General features: G+C 55.6%; 1 protein-coding gene across 3 annotated transcripts; it reads right to left on the bottom strand.

Moving 5' to 3' along the window:
• Window positions 1–6,111: 6,111 nt before the first annotated feature.
• Window positions 6,112–20,925, bottom strand: SLC25A34 (solute carrier family 25 member 34). 3 transcript variants are annotated; one of them, XM_073316301.1, is made up of 5 exons: window positions 20,365–20,922; window positions 15,874–15,939; window positions 13,713–13,865; window positions 10,768–10,902; window positions 6,112–7,790 (listed from the first exon to the last, which is right to left on the bottom strand). In XM_073316301.1, the coding sequence occupies exons 1-5, from the start codon at window positions 20,764–20,766 to the stop codon at window positions 7,608–7,610; spliced, it is 939 nt and encodes a 312-aa protein (XP_073172402.1). In that variant the 5' UTR covers window positions 20,767–20,922; the 3' UTR covers window positions 6,112–7,607. The 3 variants fall into 3 exon arrangements, with proteins under 3 accessions (XP_073172402.1, XP_073172403.1, XP_073172405.1); XM_073316302.1 differs by lacking the exon at window positions 15,874–15,939 and having other exon boundaries at window positions 20,365–20,923; XM_073316304.1 differs by lacking the exons at window positions 6,112–7,790; window positions 10,768–10,902 and adding an exon at window positions 13,364–13,610 and having other exon boundaries at window positions 20,365–20,925.
• Between the last annotated feature and the right edge of the window lie 974 nt (window positions 20,926–21,899).

The raw sequence follows: 21,899 nt of genomic DNA, 5'->3' as shown, positions 1-21,899 counted from the left end.
TCCCCAACACTGCAATGTTTTGCTAGCCTAAGGCAGCCTGGCCCAGTAGCAACATGGAGGGGAAAAGCTGGGTTCTGTGCTTGGTTCTGCTACTAACTCAAAGCCTGTGATATTGGGCAAGTTAGTTTGTGGCTTGTGCCTCAGTTTCCCCATGTGTAAAATGCAGCAAATGATGCTCGCCCTCTTTCTAAAGAGCTTCCAACCCTTCTGATTAAGACTCTCCTTAAGTACTGGATATTGTTTTTAGTGCATGAAAACTGACCAGAAACAAAAGTGAACTTGCCCACCCCAGCTTCTCCGCTAGCCTCTGAGCATGAAACAGAAACAGCCAAAACATGGAAAAGTACCAGTTTTTAAAAAAAACCTTTGTGGGTTGTATTCTCTCTCTTGGTGCTCACCTAGGGGAAGAAAACTGGTTCTTTTCTTAAAGTGATTTTAAGCCTGACCCCGCCCTGCATCTGTGTAGTTAATCAGTGTAAACACAGGGGCGGGAGACAATATATGGGAGAGAAACTAGAGGAAAAGCTGGTCTCTGTCCCGCTCACCCCCTTTCCTCAGCTCTCTTCTGTCTGGGTATTTCTAACGAGCCTGGTGGGATCTATGTGGAGAAGAGGATGGCAAAGGACCAGCCTCCATTTACATGTCCCTGCCACAGGGTGGAAGGTGCGAATGGTCCAATATAACATTTCTCAGCCAGTTTCTCAACACGGTGGTATTTGTGTTTGAATTACACCCCCCTTTTTCTCTAGCAGTGTGGTCAGACACTGAGGGAGAGGGACCTGTTGGTACTTAGTGATGATTAAAGTAACCAATGATTACTATGATGTCCTGATACTTTAACCCCTTCAGAGCTGCAATCTGAAGGCCCCACTCCTGTGATCAGCTCTGTGTGGGTCAATGCTAACAGCCATGCACCCTGCAGGGCTCATTGCTTGCTAAGCCTAATTGTAGAGCATCTGAGTGGACTGTACTTCAAATCATAGTCAGCCAGGATTTTAGGAGAGCAGGGCACCTTCTGGGGCATGAGCCCAAATCTGCCCCACCTCGCTCCCTGCTACTGGAAACCCTCCCCAGTGCTCAGAGTTGCAGCCCTGTCTGCAAACCCTCGAGAGCAGCTAAAGCTTGAAGCCAGGTGTCATCTCTTTGCGACCTGGCCAGCTTCTGACTGCTCAATGTAGCTTGGGTAGCGGCCCCCATCCCCTATGGCACAAGGAGCTGTTTGGGGCAGGAGGGTTAATTGTTTGTGTCAGTTATTCTTGGCGCTGGGTGGGTCTGCTCCAGCCCACATCCATGGCCTTACAGCCCAGCTGCCCCTGGAATGTTTGAGGGGTGTCTGTCCTGCAAGAGTTTCTGCTGGTGCAGGGGGATAAATTCAGGGGGATGGGGAGGGACTGTGATTTGGGGGTTGGGGGAGTTAGAAGGGACAAGCTGAGTGCTTGACAGAAGGGGCAGGGAGTGGATGGGGCTACTCATGACTTGATATAGGTGTTGGCCACATAAGCAGACACCTAAAGCATCATCCTTTTAAGCACCTCTAGCCCAGCCACCGCCCACCAGCTGGAGGCCAATCAGTGACAGTCCTGGCCTTTTCAGAGTGCCCCCTACCCCCAGCACCAACGGGGTCCCCCTCCCACCCCAACTTTCAGAGGGGAGGGGAACTGACTAGAGCAGCAAACCGTCTAGGGCTAGCCCCAGGGCCAATTCAGAGGGGGGACCCAGCACTGAATTGATGGTGGTGGTGGGTTCTGTATATTGTTGAGTTTCTGCACCACTCGCTGGTGGCATCAGGGCAGGGCACCAGGGGGTGATTCTATGGGGCTGTGCCCCTTTCTGCAGTGCTGTATGCCCTTTGCTCCAGGGGCACACATGAGGGGAGCTGGGCACATGGCGGTATGATGCCAGTGAAGTATAATTGGTCGCATTTCTTGCATGGCCCCAGTAGGTGGCGGCAGGAGTTCGCAGGTGAACCAGGCCTGCTCAGGGTGATGCCAGGTTTAGTTGCTGGTGCACAGGACAGGGATCCCAGCCCCCGTGTGCACACGCTATGGCTGATGTGCCTGGGATTGAACTAGGGATCGCCAGAGCTGAAAGCACAAGCATCTACAGCTTGAGCCACAGCTGGGGGCTGAGAGAGATGCCTACAACCGCCTGTGGCTCCGCACCGAGGGGCCCGTAACGCCCCCCCGTGGGTTACAAATGCCTGGCAGTGCCTGTCCTGCTGCAGCCTGGCATCGGCACCAAAGACCGACCAGCAGGTGCCTAGGGTGGCAGATTGGCGGCAAGGGATGAAGCTGGTGGGACAGCCTGAGGGCGGGGGCAGCTGCCAGACGGGGCTCTGAGGAGCAGGAAGTGGCCCCTGCCCCTTGCCCAGGTGCTCCCCACCCCCAGCACAGGTAAGGCCGGGGCTCAGGCACTGACCTGGCTCCATGTTAGTGCCCAGCACCCATGGGCTCTGCTGCCCAGCTGCTGCTTCAGCTCTGTGGTGTCTGCTGAGATACCCTAAATCAGTGCTATATAACCGAATTTATGCACCCTGAGTCTTCCTATCCCTATCATAATTTAAAGTTACCGGTAATTCCGCCTTATTATATTTTTGTATCCATTTCAACTCAGTCTGTAAACTCACAACGCTTACAGAGTATTATTGTAATATATAGCTAGATAATATCTGAATGCTACTTAGAGTAAGCATTGCAAGTCTCGTGTTTTTCACAGCATGATGCAATGCTCATTCTTATGACTGCATGTGAATTGGTATAAATACTTGAACTGCTTTATGCAAGGTTAATATTAATACAAAAGTAGGTTTGCTTCAGGGAAAGGAATTTTAGCGCAGCCCACAGACTGTCTGGGAATCCTTCAGCTTCGAGGTAACAACTGACGTTATGGAAGTGTGGTGCGGCCACCGTGTCCCGGCCACGAACCAGACAGCGAGGTGCTCATCTGGAAGGGGGGGGGGGGCCAAGCTGGAGGGGCAGAGTGTGGGGCACTGGCAGTGCTGGGGCATGGGGACCCCCCTCGCCCCACCCCCTGCGTATGGAAGATCAGTGTGCCCAGTCCTGGGTTGCTGGGGCTGGGGAAGGGAGGGGGACCACGTGCTCCCCATTAACTGGAGCCCTACGGGCTGCGAGCTGCCCACTGCTGAGACAATGGGTCTGTTTGTGGTTGAGCTGAGCCACTCAAGCCTGAGCTCGCTTCCCTCTTGGGCCCTGGGCAGATGGTGCCGACCTGCCTGGAAAGGGCCACTGGGAAGGGTAGCCTTGGCTGAGGGTATTGCCTACCCAGGGAGCAGGTCTCAGTCGCTTGCAGGGCTAAGGCTGAGGGGGTCTTTCATCCTGGTGTGGCCCAGTTCATCCCGGGCTGGTCCAGTTCATCCCAGGATCTGTCACTGGGGCCCAGTAGCCTCTGCAGCCCCAGGCTGGGGTGTGATAAATGAAGGGGGGAGCTCCCTTTTATGGACACCCAGCCAGCCAGTTAGCTAGCTATAAAACCCGTTAGTAGCTGTTCTCTACTTGCTTTACCTGTAAAGGGTTAACAAGCTCACAGGTAAAAGAAAAGGAGTGGGCACCTGACCAAAAGAGCCAATGGGAGGGCTAGAACTTTTTAAAATTGGGAAAAAACTTCTTTGTCTGTGTGTTGTTTTTCTCCTAGAAAGAGGAGAACAGGGAGCAGTTATGCTGTGAGAAGCTGAAAGCCAGGTATGAAAAACCATCAGATCATACCTAAATATTGCTTATCAAAACCCCGCAAAATGCAAGTAAATCAGGGAATGTCTAGGAAGCCACGATCAGGATTATTCCTTTTATTTTTTATTGGCTTGTGGACTCCTCTGTGCTAAACCCCAAATGCTTTTTGCTTTACTTGTAACCTTTAAGCTGGACCTCAAGAAGGTTATTCTTGATGTTTAAATTTTGTAAGTGGTTTTTTTAAATCTAGCAATAGCCTACGTTCCAGGTGTATTTTCTTTTTGTTTTTAATAAAATGTACCTTTTTTAAGAACAGGATTGGGGTTTTGGGGTCCTAAGAGGTTTGTGCAGGTGTTGTTTTAATTAGCTGGTGGCAACAGCTGATTTCCTTTGTTTTTCTTTCTCAGACCTTCCTGGGAGGGGGCGTGAAAGGGCTTGAGGGTGCCCTACAGGAAGGAATTCCCAAGTGTGCCTTCCTGGTTTCAAAGGGTTTCTTTTCATTTGGGTGGTGGCAACAGCTACCCATCCAAGGTCAGAGAGAAGCTGTGACCTTGGGAGTTTAATACAAGCCTGGAGTGGCCAGTGTTAATTTTTAGAATCTTTGCGGGCCCCCACCTTCTGCACTCGCAGTGCCAGAGTGGGGAAGCCTCCAACCCAGCAGCACCAGGTCTGGGGGCGGTGGTAGCAGCAGCAGGGGAAGTGCCGGGGGTCCACTGCAAATCTCTAAAGGTGTGTGCAGCACAGCATCTTAAGCGGCCCCTGGCAGGCACCATGTTACCAGCACCGATCTCTGTGCCCCCCAGATGGCTACTCCCTGCCCAATTCTGCTGCTCTCTGGCATTGCACTCCCAGGCTGTCTGCATGGTGCTGCCCTTCCACTTCCTCAGCAAGGGGCTCAGAGCCTGGCCTTGCTCTGATGGGCCCGGTTAGCTGCACAGGTTTTTCTTTGCACTTTCCCTTGGAGCACCCCTCTGGATTTGATCACCTCCTTTCCCCCCACAAAATACACCAACAGTCAGCTAGGGAAGAGCACACATTGGTCCCTTCTTACACTGTGGCCTGGATCCCCAGACATCAAGAGCCAGACATAAGTCATTACTGCTGTTTACCCTGACACTGGGGAGCTGGATTCAATTCTGGCTCATACAGGTGACCTGATCACTAAATTCCAGTTGCAGAATCCCTGTTCAAGGTGCCAGGATGAATGGGGTGTGCTCTCAGACCACAGGGCAGGGTGCCTGCTGCTCCCATACAGGGCAAGTATCTGGGTGGAGCAAAAGCCTCCCCAAACCTGCATGGCTAACTGTCAACACTACGCTGCAGGGCGTTGCCCTGCTGCAGTCACTAATGGCTCAGTTCTCTAGTGCAGGTGCAGTCATAGAATATCAGGGTTGGAAGGGACCTCAGGAGGTCATCTAGTCCAACCCCCTGCTCAAAGCAGGGCCAATCCCCAATTTTTGCCCCAGATCCCTAAATGGCCCCTTCAAGGATTGAACTCACAACCCTGAGTTTAGCAGGCCAATGCTCAAACCACTGAGCTATCCCTCCCCCCAGTCTTTAAGCCTCGTATGCACTGGTGTATTTCTAACCATCTCCCGTGGCTTGGCTTTGCCAGTGGGGGTTGAGCCTGGGACCTCCTGAGCCAATGCCTACAGCTTTACGGCCTGAGCTGTTTGTTTCCAGGCAGTACCACCCCCACAAATCTCTATGCATGTCTAGCCACCAGAGGGGGACCAAGAGCCATACCGTGTTCATGGGGAGGCACAGTAGCCCCACCCCGGGCAGCTACAAAGGCCGGGGAAGCCGCGCAGGCAGGATACAAAGGCTGACAGCAGTTTATCGGCCCCTCAGCTCCCCCTGCTCAGAGCAAGTCTAAGGGTGATTGTTAAAGTTGGCTCTGCTAAGGGCCAGATTCTCAAAAGCTCAGCTCCTAGCCTTCCCTCCATCCTAGTGCCCCGCTGAATGCCTGGCGCGAGGGCAGCCCTGCTGCCCTAAACAACCCCGGGGGAATTCCTCCAAAGCAGCAGCACACGGCGAGCCTGAAAGCCAAACGCTCCCATGGCGGTGCTGGCCCGAGGGTGGGGGGAATTGAAATCTGTCACGAGAGTGCCCAGCTCCGCACTGACGCAGTGATCTCATCTCCTTTTCTGGGTGTGAGGGTACAGGGAGAGCCCACTGCTGCCACGTTCCCTTGGCAATACCAGAGATGCCCCTACATCGGTTCAAACTTGCTGGTGCCTGAAATTCCTAGCCGGGAGGCCAGTCCCCAGATCTCCCCCCAGCAGCGTTCACTGGCAACACGCTGAGCTGGGTGTGATACAGGTGTGATTTGGGCACTGTACTCCCAGCAGAAGCAGGTGGTTGGGGCGGGGAAGAGGGAAAGGAACCTGGTTCAGCAGCAAAATAAAAACCTGCTGGAGAGATGTAAAAATAAAAAAGTAGAAAAAAATCTTTTATTTGATTGCCGCAAGCAGCCCGGAGCTGGGGCTGATTCCAGCATCTGCTGAGTAGAAGTGAACGCCCTGCACAGAGTGGGCAGCACTGGCTTAGGCGCACCCAGCGCCTGCCAGGCACTAGGGCAGGGTGAGATTAAGGCTTAGAGACGTGGCAGAGCCCAGGACCTAGACGTCTCCCTTGCTCAGTAAGCTGTTCTCCTGCTTGCCCCCTGGGAGGGCAGGAGCAGGCCCCACTGACCCGGCCTGTGGCACAGCATCCACCCCCGCACCTGCCTCCCTCACATGCCCCAGGCTGCGTGCAAGGACCTTGGAACACTGAGCACAGCCTGCACCTCCGGGTGCCGCCTGGCTGAGCAGAGGAGCTGAACTCGTCCCTGGAATCAGACTGAGCAGGAATGTGGGGAGGTGGTGATGTGGGGCGTTCCTGCCTTACAAGGCCAGGGGAAGCAAGTGTCGAAAGTTAACCCCAAACTAGCAAATCAAATTCACTGTGAAACCCACGCCTGCGCTGCCCTCCTTGCCCCGCAGCTGTGGGGCTCCACGGCCTCATCTAAGGGCAGCCCCTCACCAATTTGCTTCCCGGTTGATTTTGGTTCCTGTGCCGTGCCTGGTGTCTGAGCGCCTGGAACTTCTCCCGGGACAGGGATGGGCACAGCAAGGTTCATGGGCAACCCAGGCTGGGACCATGCTGGGACTCAGGCATTGCCGGTTACGTGCTCTTTAGGACAGACTGCTGCAGGATTTGCCTCCAGACTGAAATCTTTGTACCCTGTCCATGACAGTCCACTCTTCCCTGCAGCAGCTCCCATTAGGGTTAAATGCGATTTACTCAGGGAAGAAGTCCAAGGCCTGCACCGGGGAACTTCTCCTTGAACAACGCTTAGGAACGGCACTGGGTCCTTTATGTCCTTCGAAGGCCAAGTTAACCTGGCAAGAATCCACCTGGCACATGTATCTACTCAGCTCTTTACAGCATCAAAGAACTTTTCAAAACATCAGGTCATTTAATCCTCACAACTGCCCTCTGATCCCCATGTCACAGATGGAAACTGAGAGACAGAGCAGGGACATGGGCTTGCCCAAGGCCCCAGAAGGGAGTCTGTGTCAGAGCTGGGATCAGAACTCAGACCTCCTGGCTTCCAGGCACATACATAGAGGACAGCTCCCTCTCGCTCCACAGCAGCTGGCCAGCGCTCCCGGACGGAAGCCCATTCTCACTCGGAGCAGTGTCTGCAGGTGGGAGCTTCTTGTAGGCAGTGGAGTTGGATACAGAGCTCCTCTCTCCTGAAACCCTACAAATCTGGGGGATTTCAGCACCCCCCGAAAGTCTCAAGCTGACTGTCTGGGCTCCTATACTGCCGTATCCCCCGTCCCTCACTTCTGGTCCCATCAGACTGGCAGAGAGATTCCAGAATCCATGTGCAGATGATCTCGTGGCAGGATCTGCCCACATGGCCGCAGGGGCTTAAACTCCATGTTGCTGGTGGCGGTAGGTGAGCTTCCGGAGTTCGTCCCAGAAGAGCAGGCTGAGGATGGTGTGAGGCCCCAGACGGAGGTAGGCAGGACCGATCCCTTTGTACAGAGCCAGGATGCCCTCTTTTCTGGAGATCTGCACAAAGCAGTCGAGGAACCCTTGGTAGTGCTTCCCCTGGGGACAGGAGACACAGAGAGGTATCAGAAACCTGCCCCAGCACACACAGGACACTCCTCACGTTTAATATACATGGATCTGGTCTACGTGCTATTGTAACTCACTCATTGTAAGGCCAGCAAGGACCACGAGGACCATCTAGCCAGGCCTCCTGTCTGAGACGGGCCAGAGAACCTCAGCCAATAATTTCTGCAGCAAGCCCATAACTTCTGGCTGAGCTACAGCATCTCATTTAAAAAGACATCCCAGTCCTGAGTTACAGACTCCAATTGCTGGAGACTCCACCACTCCCAAGGATTAATTCCTCCCTGTTAGTAACAAGCACATTATTTCTAGTCTGACTGTCTAGCTTCAGCTTCCAGCCACTGGATCTCATTGTCTTTTTCTGCTAGATTAAAAGAACCACCTGCCACCAGAAATCCCTTCCCCACATATTCACGTAGACTGTGATCAAGTTACCTCTTCACCTTCTCTTATGAAACGAAATTGCCAGAGCTTCTCTAATCTTTCACTAGTCTCCCAGACTTCAGAGCATTCCTGTGGCATCTTTCTGACTCTTGGAAAATTGTCAACATCCCTTTCGATGTGTGGACACCAGAACTGGCCAGAGGCTCCAGGAATGGTTGAATGCTGTACACAGAGTTAACTCTGCCTCTCTACTCCTGCTTGATATTCTCCCGCTTTAACATCCAAGCCAGGCCAGATTTTCAAAAGAGCCGTGCATGGTTAGTGCTGAGCACTACTGAAAACTCTGCCCCCTGCCCTCCCTGAGCTCAGTAAACAGAATAATTCACAATGCTCTGAGCTCCTTGAGGATCTCTACATGCTGCAGACAGTGGTTAGTTAGCTCTCACACTCGTCTGTTTGGGGGAAGTCAACACTACTAAGCCCCATTTTACTGATGGAAAAATTGAGGCACAAGCAGTTCTGACTATTTTATAGTCCCCCCATCTTCCCACTCCCAAATTACAGCTTGTGACGTTTGCAGTGCATGGCCCCTAGGTCTCAATGGACCAGTGACAAACACATACCAGTCTGGTTCATCATGGTTAAAATAGGAGCTAGAGTTATATAAATGTCTTTAGACTTTATGAAATGCTGGTACATAGTTGCCTGCATTCATCTCACAATATCTGAATCCCCCGTTAGAAAGTAATATTTAAAGTGTTTGCTGTCTAACTGTAAGTCATCAGGCAGGAGAGAAGCATTAACAAATGTGAAATACTCGTTTCCAACAGGTGTTGGCTCCTGCCCAACGAAAGAGGCCCATCAACGCCAGGCAAAGCATTGTGGAACATCAGAGGACAAAAGACTTTGTTGATTGCTCCCCTTCCCTCCCCATCCCCGCCATGAAGAGGATACTGAATTCCTTCCAACAGCTGAATTTGCAACTTGAAGCAGAAGCAGGGAAGGAATAACAAGCCCTAATGAGGAGGAATTTGTGTCTTTTATGCCTGCTTGGACTCTAAGGGCAAGGAATTCTAAGCACAAGCCCAGTGTTTGGTGTGGGTTAGCCCTGACGGACACATAGAGCCTGCTTATTAGAGAAGCTTCTATTACCTTTTGAAACTTAAGACTAACTCATTTTGTACATGTCTGTTTACCTGCTTTAACCTTGTAACTCTCCTATTTCCTTTTCCTAGTTAGTAAATCCTCAGATCATTTATTATAGGATTGCCTACAAACATTGTGTTTGGTATGAGACCTAAGGTGCAATTGACCTGAAGTAAGTGACTGGTCCTTTGGGACTGGAAATAACCTGAATCTTGTAGTGATTTTGGTATAAGGGACTATCTATCACAAAGGCAGGCTTACTTGGGTGGCAAGATAGATTGGCGTACCCAAGGGGACTGTCTGTGACTCCATGGAGGCTGTTACAGTGTCTGAGCAGTTGATGCTTGATAATTGGTTAGTGAAATTTAAGTATAGGACTCACAACCAGTTTGCGGTTTGTGTCCTGATTCTAAACAGTCTGCTCTGAGGTTGGCACTCACACTCTTGAGCCACCAGGGCAGCTTGACACACCTTTTGGATCATTTTCACAAAAGGGTGGGTTTTGCATTGAAAGAGGTAAAGTACTGAAAATCCACAGTTCAGTAACAGAGCCATTAATGAGCCAGACTGTGTTGCCAGTTACCCCAAAGTGAGATTGATCAGCCTGCGCCAGAGTAACTGAGGGCAGAATCTGGGTCTTTTCTTTTCAAATGAAAACCTGCAAGATGTTGCAGTTTTGTGGACAAGACGAGGCCTAATGCCACCAGGTCTCCTCCATCGGGAGCCATTCACCCTGTATCTGGACCTCGTGAGCATTCTCATGTCTTTGTGAGCTCTCAGGCTGGACTATTGCAACAGACACCAACACACGCTCCTCAGCTAGTGCAGAACATGGGTGCAGCCAGCTTCAGGGGGCTTTCCCACCTATTCTCCTCAGCCTGTACCGGCGTCTGGGTGGAAAACTGTCGACTCTGATCTGTGGAGCCCTTCTATGGGTTGGGTCTCCCAGCAGCCAGGCCCCACCTCAGCAAAGGTCAGCTGAGCAGAGATGCTCAAATGAGCAGCCCTGCACTGGAAGCCCTGGGAGTTGTCAGCTCTCCAAGAGGCCCCACTGTTCTGGGATTCACTGCCCCATAGTCCAGCCGGGCTCAGGAGGGTGCATGGCTCAGCTGGTCACTCACTGTGAGGCTGGCACATAGCGGCTAGAAGGTGGGTGGTGTCGGTTTAGTCCGGGCCTGACCACCTATGCCCGGCCTTGAGCAGCATGGTGTGGATTTTGCTTTTAAATGCTGTGAAGTTGAGTGCATTCAGCAGACTGGTGCACGTGAAGACGGTCCAGGTAGCATAGCCTAGTAGGCTGAGCACAGGGAGGCGAGCCAGGAACCTCTGGGATCCAAGCCCCACAATTCGGCAGCCTGCTTGTACAGCTCAGCTATCAGTAAATGGGGATCCTGGCGTTCCACCTGTGGGACAGACTTACCATGCCCCGCTCATCCACGGGCTGGTTATAGAGCCTGGTGCTGACCACGTCGAAGGGAGTCATCGCCACGGCCACCGCCACGCTGCTGATCATGCCTCCCGCCAAGGCCACCATCCAGCTGCCCTCCTTGAACCACTGCCAGACAGGGGACCAGTTACACTCAACCCTGCACCAGATCCTGCTGCTCGTGATGCAGCAGCCACGCGTTGCCATGAGCACGAGAACGCCACCATCGCCAGAGCAACAGAGATGACAGGCACATGCAGGGAGCAGGCAAGGTAAATAGGGGTGGGGGTGAGAGAGATGAGGCTGTATAGGGATCCAATACTCCTCGAAGTGACCCACCATGCCCACTGAGGGTGGGGAAAGCCCCAGGCCCAAACCCAAATCCAGACACCCCTGAGCTCCTGGGCAGGGCCAGAAACATGAGGCTGGCTCCAAATTTCACAAATGCTCCCTTCTGCGTCATGGGTCGAACCAAACCCTTGAATCTGACGCCCCACCCACCCCTGAACCTTGGAAGCGTTCAAAAGCTGAGCCAGATCCGCTCCAAACACGGCTGGTTTCCTCCATCTCTCTAATGGGCCGAACTGGGGCCCTGGATCCGAATCCTGAACCACCAGGATGATGAAATGTCGATTCACGTGGGCCCAAGAACCCATCTCTCGAGACACAGAGGTGCAATTAATTCCCAGCCCCTAGGGGGCAACAGATGGGCCTGTCGGAGCAGCAACTGGCCCCGACAGCATGAGGGGAGGTGGCCCTGCCCTCTGCGTGTCCTCTTCAGGCAGCTGTTTATTTTCCCGTGGGCTGGGAGCAGCCGGGGCGCCCCCGCCAGCTCACCCGCCCCGCTGTTATTTTTAGCTTTTATGATCCAGGCGAAAAGCCAGGATAAAGTGTGTTTTAAGCAGTGCGTCAGTTCCGCTCGCCTTCCTGAATGTTCGCCCGCACCGGAGCCCTGTTGATCTCGTGGTGGGAAAGTACCGAGTCAGCGCTGGGGGCCAGGGAGGGATCCACTTGAGGGCAGCAGTGCTGTGTTTTTCTGAGTTACGTTAGGAGCAGAGCCAGCCTGTCAATCTGAGTGGCCAGTGGGGGGGAGGGCAGGCTATGAGACCACCTCACTCCCCCCCGCCCACCCCCCACTTCTGGGGAGTTGGAGCAGAGGTGGGGGGTTAAATCTGGCAGCCCAGCAGCTGCTTGCTTTGCTGATCATGAAGGCCTGAGTCAGACCTGATTAGGGGAATAGGCATCACTGTCTCTAAGGGAACAAAGACCCATGTGAAATTGACACCAGTCCCTGCTCCCTCCAGTCCACCCTGGAGGGTGTACGGCAGGGGAGCTGGCATCGTGGGCTATTTCGGTAGATCATGTGAATGAATCTGTGGCAAGGAAGATAGCTGCGGTGTTCCTACAACAGAGGGAGGTGCAACAGAGATTTCCCCTGCCGGTGGCTGCCCCTCCTTCCCTGATCCCCACGTCTACAGAGCCTGGATGAATGAATAAGAAGCTGCCTGGCTCAGCAGTTGGCACCCTGCACTGCCCCATTGGAGCCCTGGGTTTGCTTCCCAGGAGTGGGGTCACTCCATGGGGGCAGCTGCATCCACGCACAAAGGACGGATTCCTCCTTGGTGATCGAAAGCAGGGGGAAATGAAGGCAAGGAGCCCTGGGTGGGAAGCCGCGGCATGAGCATCATCTCTGAAGAGATGCTGCAAGCGACTGGACCAGGGGCCTTGGGACACAGATGGCCTCAGAAACCAGGCCAGGGCTTTGTGGCTGCTTGTCTAACATGACAGGCCTTAGAGGCCCACAATACCACAGATGGCGCCTGGAATCTTTTGTGCCCGAGAAGTGGGTGTTGTGCTAAGCGTCCCATCTGCTGGGGTGCAAATTTAAAGGCTGGGGCAGGGATGGCCTTGGAGACTGGCCCACGAGAAGGGGATAGACCAAACCTAACCCCTGGATACCTCCCGTCCCACACTCCAGAACAGGGCTGTCAGGCGTCCGGTTTTCGATCAGACGCCCGGTCGAAAAGGGACCCTGGCAGCTCCCATCAGCACCGCCGACAGGGCTGCTAAAAGTCTGGTTTGCCACAGCGAGGCTAAGGCAGACTACATGCTCGGCTCCACGTGGCTCCTGGGAAGTGGCAGCATGTCCCTCCAGCTCCCAGGTGGAGAAGCAGCCAGGTGGCTCTGTGCGCAGTTCCAGCCCGCAGGCGCTGCCCCAAGTGCCAGCTCCTTAGCTCCCATTAGCCAGGAACCACGTGGCCAGTGGGAGCTGCAGGGATGATGCCTGCGAGCAGGGGCGGCACAGAGCCCCCTGGCTGCCCCTCTGCCTAGGAGCCGGAGCAACATGCTGCCAAGGAGCTGCGCAGACTTCCTCCATCCCCGGGAAATGCCAGGGCCACCTGAGGTCAGTGCCGCCTTTAGCCCACATCGCAAACCCCCTTCTGCACCCCAACCCCCTGCCCCAGCCCTGAGACCCTTCCCACACTCTGAACCCCTCAGCCCCAGCCTGGAGCCCACACGCCCAGCCTTCCCTCCCTCCCTCACCCCAACCCCCTGCCCGAGCCCCCTCCTACACCCTGAACCCCTCATTTCTAGCCCTACCCCAGAGTCTGCACCCACAGGTGGAGCCCTCACTCCCTCCCGCACCCCAACTCCCTGCCCCAGCCCGGTGAAAATGAGCAAGTGAGCAAGGGTGGGGGAGAGCAAGCAACAGAGGGAGGGGGGATAGAGTGAGCAGGGGCGGGGCCTGAAGAAGTGGTGGGGTGGAGAAGGGGCCTCGGAGAAGGGAGGGGCTGGGCCTCGGAGAAGGGCGTGGTGTGGCAAGGGTGTTCGGTTTTCTGCAATTAGAAAGTTGGCAACACTACTCCAGAGCCAGGCCCCATGACCCTGCCCATCTCTCACCCCTTAGGGGCCAAGCAGCCCCTCCCACCACTGCTCACCTTGAGCTTCTCGACCCACTCTTTGGCTGACGCAAAGGTGGCCAACTGCACTGCAGAGCCCACCATGACACGGGGCACAGCGCCGTTCACACCCCGCCACAGGCCCACAAGCCCCTGCTTCCTGTAGATGGTCTCAAAGGCGCTGGAGACACCCTATGCAGAGAATCAGACAGATGATGAGATATTAAAGTGGCAGAAAACAGGAGGATTTAGGGATCTCTGGGAGGAAGGGGGGAATCTCTGGGTCAATCCAGTACTGCAGTGGGCAGGGCATGCTGCACCCAGTCAGTGGCTTTGATGGGGCTCAGTGGCTTTGAGTGAGCCTGTGCCAAGGATGCAGCCTGGCAGAGGGTCTGCCTGTAAGTTAGTATCTGAGAGAAGCGGGGCTGCACTAGACCCAAGAGCTGGCAGGTGTCCACTTACATAATCCCCTTACAGGCAACTTTGTGGCTACACCCAGCAGCCTGGGACAGACTGCTGTCTGTACGGCGTGTCCTGGCCAAACTGTACCTCCAGCCCATGAGGAGGCCTTGGCTTCCTCCGCCCCTAGGAGTGGAGCCAATAAAAGTGCCGAGGACTTTGGAACCTGCTTCGTGCGGCTGCCACGCAGAGAAACACAAACAGCCTGGTGGGGCCAACGTCACCAGAGTCCCCAGCAGCAAATGGCCCATGACAACAATTCGTCCCCCCGCACCTCGCCCGCCCAGGCCCGTTCCTCCCATTCAGCAACTTTCTTCTTGAAAAACACTCTGTGTCGTCATCTGCAGGAGCATTCATGGGAGTGTGTACAGAGCAAGGCAGCTGCGGGAGCCTCAACAAAGGGGGCCCCCGGAGGGAACAGGACCAGTGCGTTCCAGGGAAACGGGCATGAAAACTCAGTGGTTCCCTGTGCCATTCAAGTGCAAGGGTCTTGCACTCCACAGGCCGGACAGAACATCCAGCACACACAGACAGCACGTGTTGCTACATGTCGCACATGTGCCACGTGTGTCATGGACACATGCACACACATCCACCATTCATGTCACATCCATCGCACACACATGTAACCATCTGCCACACACCACACTCAGGCACACACATCTACCGCACACGCCGTTCTCATGGGCACCTAGGCATTTCCACTAGATTTGCACACATGGACCCAGTATGCAATGCATGTCACACTTACACATCCATGCAGGCCCATTTACTACACAAAATCCACATGCAAGCACACACACGACCCCCATAGTGCTATACATTCAGACCCCCTTTGCACATCGTCCTACTGTGGAGAACATAGGAATTCTCTCTATTTATTTTTATGACTAATATAACTGTACATAATCTCTGTGGGTTTGGATGCTGAGGTGTTGCTGGCTAAAAGGTTCCTGCAGAACCCATGGACAACGGCTGAAGACAGAATCTATCCCCTGGTGCTCAGTGGGAGAACACCAAGAAGCCACTGTGCAAAGAGCAGACCGTTTGGAGAAATGCAGAAACTAGTCTGGCCAGGTTCAGATGCTCAGCACAAAACCACAGGAGATCACCAGGTGGGACAGGAGTGTGGAAAGGATCAAAAGAGAACCTGTGATTTCAGGGGGCAGAGATACTGATGGGGTGACAGACTATCCAAGATGCAGCCATTACAAGATGCAACTTGTCTCCCGCAGCTGGGTGCCTTACCTGGAACCTACTGGCAAGGAGGGGCTCAGGTTAGGTGAGACAGAATGTGTTTAGGCTTTTATTGTTTTAACCCCATTTCTCTCTGCTTGTTACATTTCTGTGAACCAGTAAACCAAACTTGGCTTTGATCAAGCTGCCCAGAGGCACCACAGGTTCACACTGGTCACAAGCTCCGGAGAGAATTCTATACCCAGAGCCAGAGGGGTCAGAGGCAGTAATATGATGTGTAAAGAGGGGGTGTTGTAGCCAAGTGACCCCTGAGGTTCCATTTAAAAGAGGGGCCCAAAGAGAGACAGAGATCCAGCTGCAGCTCACCCTGGAACCCCAACACCAACATACACACAACGCACACTCTACACCCAGCACAGCCACGCAGTCCCCTCAGCATCCTGTGCACCCAACACTCCTCATCCCACCACCAGCGTTAACAACTGCTCCAGGTCACATGCACAAACCAGGGAAGACTGGGCAGATCCCAGAACCCTCTGCTCACCCGGTGGTTGTGCTGATGCCCCACAGCCATGGCTGCCACAGTCTGGGCTTGCAGATGCGTTTTGACCTGTCACAATTTAAAGGGAATTGGCCAGGTTAGAAAGGAGCAAGCTGCCAGGCTACACCCAGCCCCCCATAGCAAGTTAGACACCCATGTGGTGGGGCTGGCTCAGGCCCTCGTGGACAGCAGGAGTCACCCCACTGAACCACTCCCACTCCTCTTAGTCTCTTCTAATGCAAGGGAGTGAAGATCCAGGCACCAACTTGCAACCTGTCCTAGTGATGTGGGAAACAACAGGGCACCCACCGCCCATGGGACCCACCCTGCTCTCCAGACTCACCCACAAAGAGCCCAAGTCCAGGAGGTCCTTTTCCAAACCCTCCCACCAGGTGCTGCTGCTAATGATCCATCACTGCTGTGACCCACATTGAGAGGCAGCATCCTCCCCGCCTTGGGCTGCCCCCTCACAAGGGCATAACTTGATTGACGGGAAGTTTCTTCTCTAATTTACCCCCCACGGGTCCACTACGGGGTTTACTGCATTGTCCTCTGAAGCAGCTGGTGCTGGGACATGACCCTAGAGTAACTGGACCGCTGGTCTGATCCATGTCTCAATTCCTCTGCTCCAACGCTGAGCAGGGTCAGACCTTCACATGGGAGACCTCTGAGGAGGAGCAGGGGAGCTGCTGGAAGTGGTGTTGGGCTTCCCGTAGGCGGCGCTGTTCCCTCAGAGTCTTTAAGCCCCAGCATGGTGCTTGTGGAGTACTGAGCACCCAGCAGCATCAATGGGAGGTGCTGGGGGATCAGCACTTTTAAAAATCAGGTCACTTAAGTTGGCACCTAAACATGGATTTAGGAGCCTAACTTTAGGCATATACCTGTTAGCCTAGAGGCATGAGCCCCAGTGTTGTGGCCAAATTCTGCTTTGGTTAAGTACATTTTGCCTCCCTGAATACCCCTGCGCTTTACATGGAAAACGATATTCTCATTCACTTTCTCTCCTCAGCAGCTGTATCATGTTGCTGAGCGCTGCTGAACAGCTACCACATCCCACCCCAGAGATGGCTGCATTTACAGTAGTGGGTGAAGCGATTCCTGTACATACCCCTACGATCCTTCAGGATGAAAAGCACTGGAAAAATCCTTATGCCCATTCAGCTGCCCCCTTTCTTGACACGCTAGAAGTCAATCAAGAGCTTGTGATCTAGTTGACTGGTGACCAACTGGCACCTCCAATGGCTCATGTGGATTTATTACCAAGGAAGGAATTTACTTCCCCAGACTCACCGGAGAGCACAAATTCCCTCTCCTAAGCCAACGAGTGTGGCTCTGTCCACCCCCTGTTTTGTTTCTTTTGGCAGAAGCAGATCGCATTTGATTTCCTCACAATGACTGTGAGCTCAGCAGACTTGATTCTGAAATCAGAGCTGAGGGGGAAAAGTATAACTCCGCCATCCGCATTCACCCTTCATCCACCTGGCTGGGTTTGTGTCTAATGAGACTGATTTGCGGCTGCAGTGCATCCTATAGAGCAGAGGTGGCCAAACTACGGCCCGCGGGACTGTCCTGCCCAGCCCCTGAGCTCCCAGCTGGGGAGGCTCGCCCCTGGCCCCTCCACTGCTGTCCCCCTTCCCCCGCAGCCTGAGCGTGCCACGCCGCCAGTGTTCTGGCCCGCTGCTCTTGCCGGGCAGCGTGGCGGCATGGCTGGCTCTGGCATGGTAAGGGGGTAGGGAGCGGGGGACAGCAGTCAGGGGACAGGGAGCAGTTGAATGAGTCGGGGGTTCTGGGTGGGGCCAGTCAGGGAGCAGTGAGGGGGGTTGGATGGGTTGGGGGTTCTGGGGGGCAATCAGGGGGCAGGAAGTGGGAGGGGGCAGATAGGGGGCAGGGGCCAGGCTGTTTGGGGAGGCACAGCCTTCCCTACCCGGCCCTCCATATAGTTTTGCAACCCCAATGTGGCCCTTGGGCCAAAAAGTTTGCCCACTCCTGCTACAGAGCTAGGGGGAAGGGGTCCCATGGGAGCTCAGGCATCTGGGGAAAATGAACAATTTGCCTCTTTGTAAGTCTGCCTGTCCTCCCAGCAGAGAGGAGCTGGGGGTGGGTTGCATGAGTCTCTGCCTGGCTCCCTTTCAGACTTTGAGCCCTGTTGTTTTCTTCTCTTGCAGCTGCCAACCTCCTCTCCAGAGCCCAGCTAACATCCACTGCAGAGGACTTGATAAAGGTCATCACCACCTCAGCTCAGGCTTCACCAGGGGAGGGATAGCTCAGTGGTTTGAGCATTGGCCCGCTAAACCCAGGGTTGTGAGCTCAATCCTTGAGGGGGCCATTTAGGGATTCCTGGGCAAAAATTGGGGATTGGTCCTGCTTTTGAGCAGGGGGTTTGACTAGATACCTCCTGAGGTCCCTTCCAACCCTGATCCTCTAGGATTCTATGGTTGTGGCAGCCCCACAGAACCCAGGCTGGTCCAGTCCTGAACAGCCCACTCCAAGCCCCTCAGTCCTGACCACAGCCCCTCTGCTTTTGTCTTGGGTTCTCCCCTACAGTTCTACTAATGCCCCTCAATCCTGACCCACAGTCTCCTTAGTCTGCCCCCACTCCTAGAGGGGCCCCTCAGCCGTGACCTGCAGTGATTCAGCCGAGCTCACTCCCAGGTCTGCCCGGCAGAGACATACCAGATCTGGTGGTACCCTTGCGAGGTGCACGGATAGGGACTTGCCAAGACCAAACCCTCTCTCTCTCACGACCTTATTAAGATTGAGGCCAGGAGTCCGGGGCGCTGAAAGTCTCCTCCAGAACTCATTGCCCCTTGGAACCCACCCCACCCAGACTGCTCTGTAAATACTCCAGCCCCTCCAGCAGCACAGAGATGGGCAGGTGGGGGCAATGGCTGTGGGCCAGAAGAGTCAGCCAGCTGCTCTCCCAGCTCAATTTCCCTGCAGGGCCCCTGTGAGCCATCACTCTGGCACTGCTGTGGGGGACGATTTGGGAATTCTTCATACAGGCAGAGGTGGCAAGGGGGCCATAAATCAGGTACTTCACAGGGACTCCAGATGCAAACCCAGGCCAGTCTGGGAACAGGATCCTTAATGACCCAGAAATGTCGCTGGAGGCAACTGAGTGACACTGACACACGATGCAGCATAAACACGATGCACATTCATGACAACTTTTACAGGTGGCAGGAGCCCTCGTCTCCTCCCACCCCCTTCTGTTTGACCCATTTTCTCTCATTAGAGACCCTGGTGCTATCCGGATGGGAGCTGTCACTTCTACCAAAGGGAAATCATAAGCCTCGGGGGGGGGATTGAACCCCACGCTCCTCTTGGGAACCATCTGAGCTTTTCCACCTTAAGCAGCAGAGACGAGGATACAGTTAAAACCTTTTTGCAGGAGAACGGGGCCAGCTAGCTCTTGTGATATTCTAGCCCTCCCTTGTATCTATGGGGCAGGGTGGTGCTGAGAACATCGCGCTGAGGTACTGGGTCTGGCTCAAATGTTAACCTCCCCTCCTGCTTTTATTTCTGCTCGGTTCTGTGGTCTCAGAGGGGTTCGTTTGGTTTCCAGACCTGTTGGATAGATTCCTGCCCCTCACCAATGTTGACAGCCGGCTCGGTGTGACCGGGAGGTTGTTATCAGCTCACATACTGTTACTGCTGCACCTGCAGGGCCCTGGGGGCTTTAGCATGGCGGGGTTCACGCGAGCATTTGCATCAGTTTCACCCATGTGGGTTGCACCTGGGGTTCAAACAACCCCTAATCTCCATGCAAAATGCAACTGGGGCTGATACGTTCCAGACCCAGAGTTCTATTATGGGGGTGATTCTCCACCCAGAGCCACGGGAGGGGACAGAGCTACCAGCTTGCAGGCTGTATGGCCACCTGTGACAGGGCTCCCTGAAGAGATGTGGCCCAATATCTCGTTTGCTCCCCCAGGAGGGGTCTCCTGGGATAACAGGTTGCTACTAGCCTGGTACTGTGTGACCACAGCGTGCCAGCCGCCCCACAAGAGCCACCTCTCGCAGCGCTGCCCCCACCTCAGCCCTTCTGGAGACTCACACCACTTTGAGGGGACGATCCATGGAGCCACCACTGCAGAGACCCGGAGTCTTGTCCCTTCCTTGCCCCCACCAGACACCTGCTTTCCCCCTAACTCAGGCTGACCGCACAGGGAATTCCTCCAGCAAACACAGCAGCAGGGGAGGTTTCCATTGCATCTGCCCAGAGGGCCAGGTCTCCCAACACTCCAGCAGGCGGATCACTTCCCCCAGCACGGAAATGCAGCCCCCTCTGGAGCCGGCCGCGGCAGCTGCCCAGTTTTCACAGCCCAGCCGCGGTTCGGGAGGGAAAGCGGAGAAGAACCCTGCCTCCGAGTGACCGTGACCGTGCAGGAGGATGGTTCAGGAGGCAGAGGGTGTCCGCAGGGGCTGAGGAGGGAAGGCACCAGACGACGGGGGCACGGAGGGGGCCTCGGCAGCGCCGCGGCGGGTACTCACCAGATACGCCGGGCTGCCCACAAACGCCCCCAGCGCCCCAGCGATGGCCCCGGCCGCCACGGTGCCGCCGGGCCGCTGCGTGAGCCCGCGGTCCTCGGCGTGGGAGTAGCAGTAGAAGCGGACCCCGTTCATCAGCCCCTGGTAGAGCAGCCCGGCCGTCAGCCCCTTCTGCAGCCCCCGCAGCCCGTCGGCGCGGCTCACCGCCCCCAGCGCCTGCAGCACCCCGCGGTAGTGCCGGCGGTAGGTGCCCCGCGGGCGCAGCTCGCCCTGCAGCTGCAGCCGCGTCTTGATCACCTCCAGCGGGTTGGTGAGGACGCAGGCCAGGCAGCAGGCCGTGGCGCCCAGCACCAGGTCCACGTGCGGCGAGACCGAGCCCGGGCCCGGCGGGCGGGCGCGCTCCATCGCGGCGCCCCGAGGACGGAGACCCGGGGCCCCGCTACGAGCCCGGCCCCGGCAGCGCGGCCCCCGAGGGGCTGCCCCGGGCGCGCATCGGCAGGACGCGAGGGCGCAGAGCGAGCGGCTCGGGGCAGCGCTGCCGCCTCGGTCCTGGCACTGCCCGCTCCTTCCCCGCACCGCGGGGCCCCGCAAGCTGCGGCCGGGCCCCGCCCCCGGCCAATCAGCGCCGGCCCTGCCCCGCACACCCCCCGCGGCCGGCCCGGGGCCCCCAGCGACCCCCCCCCCGCACCTGCCGCCCGTGCAGCCCGGATCACCAGGGTGGGAGCGCGCAGCCCCCTGGAGGGAGCCGCCAGGGAGGGGGCCAGAGCCGGGGTGGGGGTCCAGGCTGACACACAAACGTGCGGGGCGCAGTCAGGGTGTGAGCGGCCAGGGGTTACCCCGTGGGCAGGGGCACAGCTCGGGAGGGTACAGGGTGACCCATTGAGCGGGGATGGGTGGGGCACAGACAGGGCGTGGGGGAAATGGGGTGACCCACTGAACGGGGATAGTTGCGGTAGGGGATCCCCTGAGGTGACCTGGTGTACAGGGCAGTGGAGGTACAGGGTGACGCAGTGAACGGGGATAGTTGGGGTAGGGCATCCCCTGAGGTGACCTGGCATACCTGGTGCAAAGTACAGGGTGACCCATTGAACAGGGCACAGTCGGCGTGTGGGGTCCTCTGAGGTGACCTGGTGTGTGGGAGATACTCAGAGTTCAGGCTCCCCTGGGGTGACACAGTGTATTGAGGCGTGATGGGGGTGCAGGTTGCCTGGGGGTGAACCTGCTATGATGGGCACAGCTGAGGTGGGGTACTCAGGTGAGTCCGTATACTGGGCAGGCCCACCCAGCACTGTTGACATACGGTGATTCAAGAAGGCTGCCTTAGAAAGCACTGGCCTGATTCTTGGCATCCCTGGTATAAACTGACCCTGAGTAAGAGGATCTGAGCTGCTCACAGAAAGCTGCTGCCTGGCCAGGTATTTTTGACCCTCACTGTTCACACTAGCTGCGCATGCTGCCTTCGTGCTATGACTGGCCCGAGGAATTGCCTGGCCACCTCCTAGGTACTCAGATGGGCCGCAGCCGGATTGTTGCTCCCG

The sequence above is a fragment of the Lepidochelys kempii genome, chromosome 18 (genome assembly GCF_965140265.1).
Source record: "Lepidochelys kempii isolate rLepKem1 chromosome 18, rLepKem1.hap2, whole genome shotgun sequence".
NCBI classification, from domain to species: Eukaryota; Metazoa; Chordata; order Testudines; family Cheloniidae; genus Lepidochelys; species Lepidochelys kempii.
The sequence above is the reverse complement of the archived record's forward strand: the minus strand, read 5'-3'. Positions and strand labels throughout refer to the sequence as shown.

Bases quoted from the DNA above. Each gene is read 5' to 3' on its own strand.
- SLC25A34 (XM_073316301.1), bottom strand. From the start codon at position 20,766: ATGGAGCGCGCCCGCCCGCCGGGCCCGGGCTCGGTCTCGCCGCACGTG. The intron at 15,940-20,364 runs GTGAGTACCCGC...AAATTGTGACAG, and splicing joins TGGGCAGCCCGGCGTATCTG to GTCAAAACGCATCTGCAAGC. The intron at 10,903-13,712 runs GTGAGCAGTGGT...CCTGTCTGGCAG, and splicing joins AGTGGGTCGAGAAGCTCAAG to TGGTTCAAGGAGGGCAGCTG.